The sequence below is a fragment of the Conger conger genome, chromosome 10 (assembly GCF_963514075.1).
Source record: "Conger conger chromosome 10, fConCon1.1, whole genome shotgun sequence".
In the NCBI taxonomy this organism is placed as follows: Eukaryota; Metazoa; Chordata; class Actinopteri; order Anguilliformes; family Congridae; genus Conger; species Conger conger.
In genome coordinates this window covers 39133824-39145869 of record NC_083769.1, presented here as the reverse complement: position 1 = coordinate 39145869, position 12046 = coordinate 39133824, and the positions used below count along the sequence as shown (strand labels likewise).

The window sequence follows — 12046 nt, the reverse complement described above, 5'->3', positions numbered from 1 at the left end:
ACCTCTCGCTGTTGAATGACGTGTTCTTTGTTAGGATCGGAGTGATCACCACAACCAGGTTTTGGAACCACTGAGCTAATGTAAAACACAGTATCTTCCACACTAACCCTAAGCATGACCCACACACCAGACCAAATTATGTAATAGGCCATAAAGAACAAAATACGACCCACTTTTATGTGAAACAGAATGCACTGAAGTATTGTCAATTGAAAAATATAATGAGAAAGTTTTTTATTGCAATGTGCTTATAATATACTGAATGTTTGTAGGTGGCAATAAAATATACACCCATATACATGTGTGACCTGCTCTATCAAAATGAGCTAAAGCTAGGTTTTGAACCAGCTGGTAGCTGGTATATCAAGCTGGGTTTTACACCAGGGTCCCGTTTCATTTTGACTGCTACCTAAACATGTTTTTGAGAAAAACGACACTGGGCTAACAAAACTCTGGGGCTATAACTTGTCATAAACCGTGTAAAACTATATTTTTACTCTGAACATTTACTCTTGTGATTAAGACATACAGGCCATGAAAGCAAATACATTAACCTGTAGCCACGAACGTAGCTGATGTGATTGTTTGTGACTGGTGAACAGTGACAAGCTGGCTAGCCTCCAAACAATGCAGAACAATTGTGTTACTTTCACAATCTTGCATTTAAAAGCTAAAAAACTATATTTTTACTCTGATACATATTTGGCATTAAGACATGCAGATTATGAAAATGAAGACGAAAGCCTAAAACAGCCAAAAAAAATTGACATAAACATCGATTTATGCAAAATTGGCTGTCGCGACTTACGACTGATTATGTTGGAACGGGGGCACATATTGTGAACATTTATTTTCTGATATTCATAACATATTTAATAAAGAAATGTTGCAGCACGGCGAGACCCGACACAGTCACTCTCAAGCCCTGCGTGAGCGCGCCTGTAGGGGTGGGGGTTCGATCTTCACGCACGGCACCTTCTGAGCTATGATCCCTTCTCCATCTGTTACCATCTCTGCTCTCTACAGTACCTGTCTGAATCATACAAAAACGTAAAATGGAGGACAGGGAGATGGAGGAGTCCGGAATACAGAAGGATATGATCATGCAACACATTGATGAAGGTGGTGGGGGGGTGGGGGGGGGAGTGGAGGTTGTATGCTTATGTACTATAAGTCAAAACTAATTTGAAAGGTGTTGCTGTCCATGAGCCCAGGAAATATCCATAGCAGGTTACTGATTACTCTGACCTCACTGTGTTTTATTATTTTATGATTGTGTTGCTTTAAAAATAACCGGCACTTTGAATCAATCGATTGAGAGCAGCCCTACAGGACAGGGAGCGATGGTACTGTGCTGGGAGCATTCTTATTTAAAAATGAATAATTTAGCTAATTGTAGGAGAGACAGGTGGGCAATAAAAGAGGGAATCAAGAGTTACAGTGCAGTGCGTAAGTATTTGGATGGGGACGATGTACGAAAATGGCTATAACTGTAATTATGTTGTAATTTTGTGTACTGGGTGTTTATGAATTTAGGGTATATTAATATATATATATATATATATATATATATATGAATATATGAGTGTATATGAATAGGAACATGTATAGTAATATGTTTGCGAGTTAGAACATGGTCAGTTAAACCTTTTCTGGTTTTTATTTTATGTGGTTGTTTTGTCTGTGAATTCCTCATCTCTCGTCATGTTATTATGTTCTGTGTCCACCCCAGGAAGAGTAGCTGATGTTTTGCATCAGCTAATGGGGATCCTAATAAATCTTAAATCTTCTAACTGCAAACTGTGTGTGAGTGGGTGTTTGAGGGGGGTTATGCAGTGTGTGTGTGTATTAGAGAGAGTGTGCGTGTGTGTGTGTGTGAGGGGGGTTATGCAGTATGTGACTGTGTGTGTGTTTGAGGGGAGTCATGCAGTATGTGAGTGTGTGTGTGAGTGTGTGTGTGTTTGAGGGGGGTTATGCAGTATGTGAGTGTGTGTGTGAGTGTGTGTGTGTTTGAGGGGGGTTATGCAGTGTGTGAGTGTGTGTGTGTGTGTTTGAGGGGGGTTATGCAGTGTGTGAGTGTGTGAGAGAGGGTGTGCGTGAGGGGGGTTATGCAGTGTGTGAGTGTGTGTGAGAGAGAGTGTGTGTGAGGGGGGTTATGCAGTGTGTGAGTGTGTGTGAGACAGAGTGTGTGAGGGGGGTTATGCAGTATGTGTGTGTGAGTGTGTGTGTGTTTGAGGGGGGTTATGCAGCGAGTGAGTGTGTGTGAGAGAGAGTGTGTGAGAGAGAGTGTGTGTGAGGGGGGTTATGCAGTGTGTGAGTGTGTGTGAGGGGGGGATGTGATGCCTCCTCCCGCCTCCTCTCTCCAGCTCCTTTCTCTCTCTGTGCTATTTTTAGCTGCTGTGGCGAGAGCGCAGTGTGATGATGATGGGGGGTGATGTGACAGCTTCCCCCATCCTGCCCCGGGCTCCGTCTCCTCTCCACTCCCCGCCACTGCGGGGCTAAGTGAAGCTGACCCCCCCAGCCCTGCCTCATACTCTGCAGCAGGGCAGACGCCTCTGGGGCATTCCCACGGAGCTCACAGAGCAACGCAAAAATGAGCGAAAAAGGCACCATTCAATCAATGCCGTAAAATCAGAGAGTGATTAACACAGACGTTAATGGAAAGGATGTGGTGTTCAGGTGGTATGCTCACTATTAAACACTGAGCTCCAGATGGCCGGTTTCTAGCAACTCCCCTCAAGCGTAACACTGCACGAATCTGTCTTCTCTGAAACCCCCCCGCCCCTCCCCCCACTTCCCCGTCTCTTCCTCAGGTTAATCTCAGCTCCATCGTCTGATGACTGAACCCCCCCCCCCCCCCTCCCCCTTCCCTCTCCATCCCCATCAAACGTGCAGCTTTCACCAGCTCCCCACGGGCTCTTTCCTACAGCTGTCTGCTACTGTACTTACACTGCATTTCAAGGGACGTCTGACTTTTAAAAGCAACACTGGGTTATATTTCCAGTCCATATAAACAGCTTTCTCCAGCATTTGTGCTCTCTTATCCCCACGGGGGCAAGGTTACTGCTACACTCACTGCCCTTAATTTACCCTCCCGCCGTTCATGTTTGGGCTAAATTGTGCCCGGTTTCCCTCACATCGTGCGCTGATAGCTCAACCTACACCGGGCTCAACAGCTGGAGCGTCTACGGCAGGCGGACTGGAAAAGAGACGCCGGTAATTGACACAAAGGCACCGCGCGACTGACACAATACAAGCCGGGCGACGCAACGAAACGTCGGCGAAAACACTGTTTCGAAGTGTTTAATTTCCTTAAAGATGAAGTGAGGTGCAGAGGTACCGCTCACACTCGCTGTGAGGAACGCAGAGAGATGAGACGCAGGTTTACGCTTGTCTTCACTGACAGCAATTAAGGCATTTCATCACAAACCAGCCGTTTTGTGCAGTGGAAAGCATGTCCCCTCCCTCTGTCCTCAGCGCAGGGAAACTGTTCTACCCTTCAGCCAGACGGGAAGAATCATCATGGGCCCTCCACACCCATATGGAAAATTGTACATGTATTTTCATAAATGTACTTATATCTATTCTGTATTTTATCAAATATTGACATACATTTCACTGCATGTTGTGAACATATTATTTAAATATTCAAACTTGCCCTCTTTTGCATATTTCTGACATGTACTTGCAGGTATTTAAATATAAGAATAAAGTAATATTGTGAAATGAGAGCGCTAGTAAATTATACACATAATCAAATATTACATTACCTGTTGTTAATTTACATACAGTATATTACACACTATATGTAAATAGATTTGGAATTTCCTGCCATCTATTTAAATATATTACTATTCCGTATGGGCAGATGCAATGGATTAGAACATATTATGGCACATGCAGAGTGTGTTCCGAGTGTGTTCAGAGCGTGTTCAGTATCTTCATGGCACATGCAGAGTGTGTTCAGAGTGTGTTCAGAGCGTGTTCAGTATCTTCATGGCACACGCAGAGTGTGTTCCGAGTGTGTTCAGAGCGTGTTCAGTATCTTCATGGCACATACAGAGTGTGTTCAGAGTGTGTTCAGTATCTTCATGGCACATGCAGAGTGTGTTCAGAGTGTGTTCAGAGCGTGTTCAGTATCTTCATGGCACACGCAGAGTGTGTTCAGAGTGTGTTCAGAGCGTGTTCAGTGTATCCTCTCTATAATACTGTGGTGAAGTTGCATATCATCAGTCCTCCCTGAGTGGGAAGTCGTGATACACAGGCCCTATAATGAGAATGCTATTGGGTTAACACCCGAAGCCCAACGTCACCCAAAGGATTGTTTTTCATGTAACTTTGTCTTTTTCTCCCCATTTTGATTTACATCACAGGTTCCAAAAAGTCAAATCTACTGTTCAGATTATATGAATCTAACACATTGTTTGTATCCATGATGTAAAATGTAAATATGAAATGATGATTGCCTTGAATGTAAACATTGTTGAATATGATCCGGTTATCCCTCCACAAAGCAACAATACCATGCATATATATGTAGGCTTGCTGCAGCTACACTCCACCTGACAAGTACAATAGCTGCTATTATAAATTGCGGTGAGTCCCACTTTTGTATTCCTGAGACTAACAGTGATGTTCTCTACTTCTGTAAGTCGCTCTGTAGAAGGGTGCCTTGTAAGTGACTGCAATGCAATTATGCGATGTAATAGCCAAATGTTGTTCTGCACAGCAGAACTCACCAGCCATTGTAACTTCACAATGTGCAGGAACTACAAACCTGCTGAGCAAAATAATGTTTTATTATTTGAACATTCAAGTCAGAATGTCCTGCTGTCAGTTATATTGGCTATCATGTTACATTATGAAGCATTCCTGTCAAATTATTATTTTTTTGTGATCAAATTTAATCTTTTAAAATTAATTTTTAAAATTCTATTTAAATTATAATACAAAATATGCTTTGATAAAGGATAATTTTTCCTTCAAAATGTCCTTCTTTGTAAAGTTTTCTGTAATCCCCTTCCAAACAATAACTCGGTTTTGCCATATTTTAAGATAAAAACATCTAAATTTGACATTGAAAAAGTCATTTTTTTAACATAGATAAAATAGTAATTCTCTATTTTATCTTCAACCTTTCAGGAAAATTATTGAAAATTGATAACTGGCCTAAAAATGACTAGACCTTGATTCTCAGAACACCCGTCAGGAAAACAGCAGTATTATCTGACTGAATTTATAAATTTAGCATTCGGAATATTACAGGGACAAATCACAAGATGCACCTGGAGCAGGTAATGACAGTTCTGTTCTCACCACACCTGATTCTTAGTCCCACTTCAAATGACATTTCTCTGTTCATGTTTTCTTATAGCTCCACTTTAAATGTAGGCAATATCTACTTGATTCCTTATAGCCCTCTCATATACCACACCTCATCCAGTGCTGATTGCCTTCACCTTACTGGCCTCACATTCTTCTGTCTATCCAGAGCCCTATGAGCTCCACATGCCCCAATATGGTGCCACCCCCCAACCATCCAGTCTCCATGGTTTATCCTCTATGTGCCCCTTCCCCCTCCAGTCGCCATGGTTTACCCTGTGCCCCCTCCAGTTGTCATGGTTTAAACTACCCCTTCTGTTCAATGGTAGTTTTTCCTTCTGAGGAATGGGGTTGATGATGATGGTTGCCTATTGACTATTCCAGACACTAAAACACTCTGATTGAAGTGAATTGGACCAATAACTATAGAGAAAACTACAAATAACTGTGTTCGGAAGACCGTGTTAGCTCACGATGGTCCGAACACTGCCGTATAAGCCAGCCCGGTTTGTAGTCTCTCGTTAGCAACAGTTTCCCCACCACAGTGGAGCACTATTACCATGTCGCTGTATGCTGAAATGGATCGCGTATGTGACTCATATCAGTTTACGTTACTCACCATACTGGCGGGGGCTGGCCTTCCAGGTCCTCAGGGCGCACTGCAGTACCCCCTCCAGCCACAGGAGGAGCCAGCTGATACAGAAGCCCAGCATCAGGCCGAGCATCAGATCCATCTCCTGCTTGGTCACGCTGTCACTCACAAAGTAGTTCTCCGAGGAGTCCATCAGAGACTGGTCCCCGTCATACGGGATCACATAGTGGACATGGTGCCTGGGGGGGGAGGTCGAGAGAGAGAGTGAGAGCGAGAGAGAGAGAGGGGGGAGGAGGAGAGAGAGAGGGGGGAGGAGAGAGAGTGAGTGAGAGAGAGAGGGGGGAGGAGGAGAGAGAGTGAGTGAGAGAGAGGGGGGAGGAGAGAATGAGAGAGAGAGTGAAGGGAGAGAGGGGGGAGGAGAGAGAGTGAGAGAAAGAGAAAGAGAGAGCGAGAGAAAGAGAAAAAGAGAGAGAGAGGGGGGAGGAGGAGAGAGAGGGAGGAGGAAAGAGAGAGTGAGAGAGAGGAGAGAAAGAGAAAGAGAGAGCGAGAGAAAGAGAAAAAGAGAGAGAGAGGGGGGAGGAGAAAGAGAGAGTGAGAGAGGGGGAGGAGAGAGAAAGAGAGGGGAGAGAGAGGGGGAGGAGAGAAAAAGAGGGGGAGGAGAGAGAAGGGGAGGAGGGGGGAGGAGAGAGGTAGAAAGAGACAGAGAGGAGGTTGGGGTAGGTGGACAATTAAGGAAGGGTGGGGGAATATTAAGAGGAATCGATCGTTCATTTCATCTTTCCTTGTCTCCTCGTTCCTCAACTGTCCCAGAACTGTCCACCATTTTGAAGGTCATTCCAACCCATTAAATTATCCTTGGAGGAGCTAGGAGCATTGACCTAGGAGGCTCCCAAAGGATTCTTGAACAAGGAAACTACAAGCACATCCCTTGTGGAGGTATTTTTCTGAATGTGTTGATGTAGAAATTATTGACCTGTGGATCAATGTCTCCTCATGTGCCATGTCTGTTACTGATGTGCCTTCAATTTGATGCTTGAATTCCTCCATCCTCAACATCCTTTCCTCGCTTCCTCCTTTTATGGGTGAAGCTAGGAGCAAGGAAAGGAGGTAAGGAAAGGAAATGATGAGGAAACCGTAAGCGATTGGAAAGAATTATAGGGCTCTTTGCAATCGCTTATTTTTCTTTGTGCCTCTCCTTGCGCCTTGCTCCACCCATCGGCAATATCGGCAAGAAGAGGAAGTGAGAAAAGGAGGTGAAGATTAGGGAACGGAGAAAACCTGAATTAGGCACACGTAATGTCCTTGCTCATTCAAACGTCAGTTCACAGCTACATCACGCACAGACCTGGCAGATGCATGGCAGATGGGGAGAGGTAAATCCACAGCTTTTATACGTCATGGTGCATTAAAAAAATAATTCCACAAAGGACGCTCTCGTGTTTTCTTGGTCAATAGATCTTCTGGAGCCTCCTACCTCAGGATTGGAATTTCCTTAAAGGTCCTAAATTGTAAACTTTTCCAGTGTTTTATTTTCGGTCCTGATATCCACAAGAAGACGTTTGGGTGGTTGTGTGGTATCAAAATCAGTCTCTATCTAGTTTTACATGTTCATTCCCAAGCATCTCTCATGAGCTTTACCGAGAACAGGCTGTTTTAGTCCTGTGTCTGATATCAATGAACCTCTGTTCTGATTGGCAGGCTAGCTCCAATGACCTGAACACGTCTGTGCCGAGTGCTTCGATTTGTTCCAGCTACAAGGTGGGGCGTGCTGAAGCAAATGAGTGTATGATTATGATGTCTCAACTTCAGAGAAGTTGCACACTTGCACATTTTTTTCATATGGATTTTGTGGATTTATTTGGGCACTGTGAATTTTCATACATCTACAGTGTTTTTATAGCACGCTCAACTCCTTTATAATCCACATAGCAAGGGAAATGTTATTTTCCACTATATGGGACCTTTAAAGATGGTGGACCTCGATTGATTTCCGGGTGAGGCACGGAACAAGCAAAATCGAAGTGAAAAATAAGATATTGGAATGAGCCCCTATAGATTAATCAGCCCCTATAGATTAAGCGGAAGACAGAAAGGAAACAAGGGATCACGGGTGAAGAGGCCTCACACAGAAGAGGCCTCGCACGGAATGAGACACGTTACACTTAGAACAGAAGTAATACATTATGTATGTTCCATCTGGTTATGCATTTCAGCATTGTTGTGTGAGGCCATGTTAAATGTAGAAACGTAGGGTAGCTGGCAAAAAGAAATAAATCCATATGAATAATAATGGAAATATATATACAATTCACCAACAAAATGAGAGCAACCCCAGAATCTAAAAACGTCCAAGCATTTTCACTGTGGGTTTTCTACATAGCATGGAGTTTTTCAGTCAGAAATAAATATATGATTAGAATGTTGTTAACTGAACATTCTAATGCTGATGTAATAATCACTACTGATAACTGCAATCGAAGCAACAGAGTTCTAGAACAGTGACAAAGGATTTTGAAAAGATATATATAGGTTTAACCAGGAGGGCAGTGGGCAGAGTATCTGGAGTTGAAGGACAAATGAGGAGTGACCTTCACTCTCCCAGCAGAGCTCACTGCCCTAAGGGCATAGGGGAATGTTCTTACTGAGCTATGCGTAAAAAAGAGTTGGACACGCAGAGATGAAGAAGAGTGCAAGTCGTGAGAGAAAGAGAGAGCAGATGTGTGTGTGTGTGTGTGTGTGGGGGTCTCATATAGAAACCAGGAGTACAGAGCCTGGGATATTGTCTTCCACCTCGCTCAGTCTCAGCGCAAACCACCATCCTTTCATTACTGTTCGCCCTCTTATCTAACACTTCAGTGTTTCACAGAGAGTTGAAAGGAGAGCAGAATGAATAAAAAACATCACATCAAAAAATCGGATATCCAGCCATGGCAAATAAGATATTATCAAACGAGTATTAACCAGCAGTGTACGGGGAAGGGGGATGGGGGAACTGGGGATGGGGGATGGGGGAACTGGGGAAGGGGGTTGGAACAGCAGATCTCATTTTCAGTTTGTTATCCACTGGAAGATTCGGGTCATGCAATCATGCACGGCCATGCACGCGCCTCTATGGATTTAACAAACAATAAACAGGAAGCTTCTGTCCTTAAAGTCGGCTGCTAAAATGGCAAACCCAACTGAAAGAACCAAACCACCTTTAAATGGAATCCCAGGTTCCTCCAAAATCCAAAAACTGTTTCAACTGCCATCAATTGCAACAAGGTACCGGACGATGGTGAGCCTTCACTGTGATATATGATATGCATGTGTAGAGTAGCGCTGAATCATTCTATCACCTTTATATAAACTGTATTGAGCAAGAGTGTCTGAATCTCTGACACCTCGTCAGGCTCTCTGCAACCACGGAGCAAACGATTGCATTCGGGTATAAAATTTGGAAGACTTAAGAGTTAAACTAACAGCATAGGCCCAAGGATTTTGGAATTCTACTGTGGGTAAAGGTGTTATTAACCATTACAATAAAAAAACAATCCTGAAATAATTTGCTGTGATATCCTCTGAAGAACTGATGATTCACTGATTCACACCATTCTCTGATCTTAATCTGAAGAGCCTTATATACAACAACACTGAAACCTACACTGGAGCATTCAATAAAAATAAATATTATTATGTATTTCATATTTTTGAAAATATTTTCACTGCAACCTGTTATATCATCCAAGCCACTTGTACTTGACCCTCGGACAAAAAATGTGAATACTTTAAACTTTTTTTCTGCAGGGTCTCAGGAGGATATGTCAAAAAGCAGTGTTACTTCATATTTCCACTTTCTAAAACAGACTCGCACAGAGTGATCTGTATCAGGATAATATACAGAACCGTTTATTTTATTGTAATCAATCCTACATGACATACATGCACTAGCGAGTCAGTTGCATTGTGATAGATGCATATATGATAAAAAGAAATAGCACAACACACACACACACACACACACACACACACACAATGTATGTGCAAATACATCCATTCTTCATCATACATTCCAACGACTTTACTCTCGTGTAAAATAGGAAAACGTGAGAACACGCGTGTATGCATCTCCGCTCGGTGACGGTGCCTCTTTTCAGCAAATACGTCAATACACCTGCTCCCATACACTACACAAACTCTCGATACCTGGCATTAGCCCTGCGGACTCCACTGCTACGCGCACAAACAAGAACGTATTCGAGTCATGCATTAAGGCTCATGGAGAATTCTGTCGCTGTACACACAAAAAAAGAATAAACGAAGGGTCGTCCATAGCTCATTAGTTCTTAAATCGTCTCGGCCATTCCCCATCACTCGCAGAATATTCAGCCCTCCTCATAGACGATAACAAACCAACGGAATAGCTGTGCGTTGGAATCCAAAGAGAGCGCTGTTCTGATTTGGTGGCAATGAAAATTTGCTCAGCGACAGAAATCTACCTGCGACAGGCCTATTGTGGCTATAGTTGGGATGCATTTGTAAAAAATAAAAATAGAAGATAAGCCGAATAAATAACACAAATAAATAAACAAAAACAAAACCACTACTGACTCTCGCATTTCATTATATGGTTTATATGATGTATTATTTAAATAATAATTCATTCATTTTTAGATTTTGAGATATTGTGCCTTTTTACCTTCCACAGTTGCAATGACAGACGCGGTCCTCCCCTCGTAAATGCGGTAAGATATAGTTGTGAAAGCGATCCAGTAGCGCGTTCATGTCCATTAAACACGCTATCGCCTGCAAAGAACCATTCGAGTCAACTGGGACAAACAGGCAGAGTGTTCCGACAACAGGAACCGCTACACGACCTGGCAAAGCGGTTTACTGGAGACACATCATATTGAAATAAATATTATAATCCACCAAAGAATAAAAACGAAAAAAGTGGTTCCGGGAGAAATGTCCTTCGTTTTTTATGCATGATAAATAGAATTGTTTGTATGAACACTTCTACAAGTCGGTACGTATTCTTGAAATCGTTATCCTCTTGTAGTTTTTTTCTGTGCCAAAAATGTCCACTTACTCATTTTCTTATTTTAGTATAGGCTAGGTTAAGAAAATTAGCCTACACTAATTGCTTCACTGAAAGATGCTCTAAAACGGTGAGCGGTATGAGTGTAGAAAAATCCTCTTACCATAACAACAGAAGCCCCAATAATCATAAAGATCATGGTCGTTGTGATCATATGCATCAAAACTTCCAAACTCGCGGTTCCTTCTCCTCCTCTCTCCCCGCGTCGAGTCAACGGATCCTGTTGACTCAAGGCGAACACTATTTCAAAAAAAGAGGCTCATGGAGGCTTCCTCACTGTATGTGACTCCCCGTTCGTCTGTGCTCGCCAGCTCGGCTATGAGCTTACGGGACATAAGGTGGGGTGGTCCGGTTTTTCCTTCTGCTCACCAACGCACCTGCGGCTCTTCCCCGCCCGGCGATGCGGCGATTGGACCCAGCGAACCAAGTAGTGTTGTGTTGGGTTCAGTGCTGCGGCCAGCGGATACGGCGCAACCATGCAACAGAAGGTGGCCTTTTCAGATTCAACGGTGCAACAATTAATATTTACACCAAAGCGCTCTGTAAAAAAAACCCCATAAAATCCTGGCAAGGTCGAAGGACAGCGAACCGCAGGGAGCGACGGTTATGTCCCGGTGTGCCCCTTGCTCCAAGTCGTTGGAAACGGAGATACCCCCGCTTTATTAATTAATAAATATTTGGCACATTAATTATTTAATTAATTAATTAAATGGTTGTTAGAAATTCTGATTGTTTGGCTATTATGCTAATTAACAATTTCCCGTCCCTGACTCTTTTTATATAGGTCGGGCAGCCAGGTTGAGGGGCTGTCGTTTTTCTTCTCGGGTCTTGTGGCGAAGACAACATCAATGCCGAGGCGGATCGATGACGGAACTGGCGCTCGTCCCTTTACCCAATCCAGCTAAAATCAGACAGCAGCGGCTCTGTCGTTAGTACCCAGAGGCAGACAGACGTGTCCAGTCTTCTTACAATCGCCGACATCCCTGGTAAAGAGCATATTTTCCCCTATGTGTGTGCGTGTATGTATGCCTGTGTAGCTATGCGTGCTTCTG

At 43.3% G+C, this 12046-nt stretch overlaps 1 protein-coding gene across 2 annotated transcripts in view; it reads right to left on the bottom strand.

Annotated features, from left to right (window-relative positions):
- Positions 1-12046, bottom strand: part of tmem240a (transmembrane protein 240a) — a 14339-nt gene extending 2293 nt beyond the window's left edge. The window contains exons 1-3 of one of the 2 annotated variants that reach the window (XM_061259256.1): positions 11098-12046; positions 10593-10699; positions 5942-6153 (exon numbers count right to left, since the gene is read on the bottom strand). In XM_061259256.1, the coding sequence (XP_061115240.1) occupies positions 5942-6153; positions 10593-10699; positions 11098-11154 (376 nt within the window). In that variant the 5' untranslated portion in view covers positions 11155-12046. Of the gene's footprint in view, positions 1-5941; positions 6154-10592 lie in introns of both variants that reach the window. The other variant, XM_061259257.1, reaches the window with a different exon arrangement.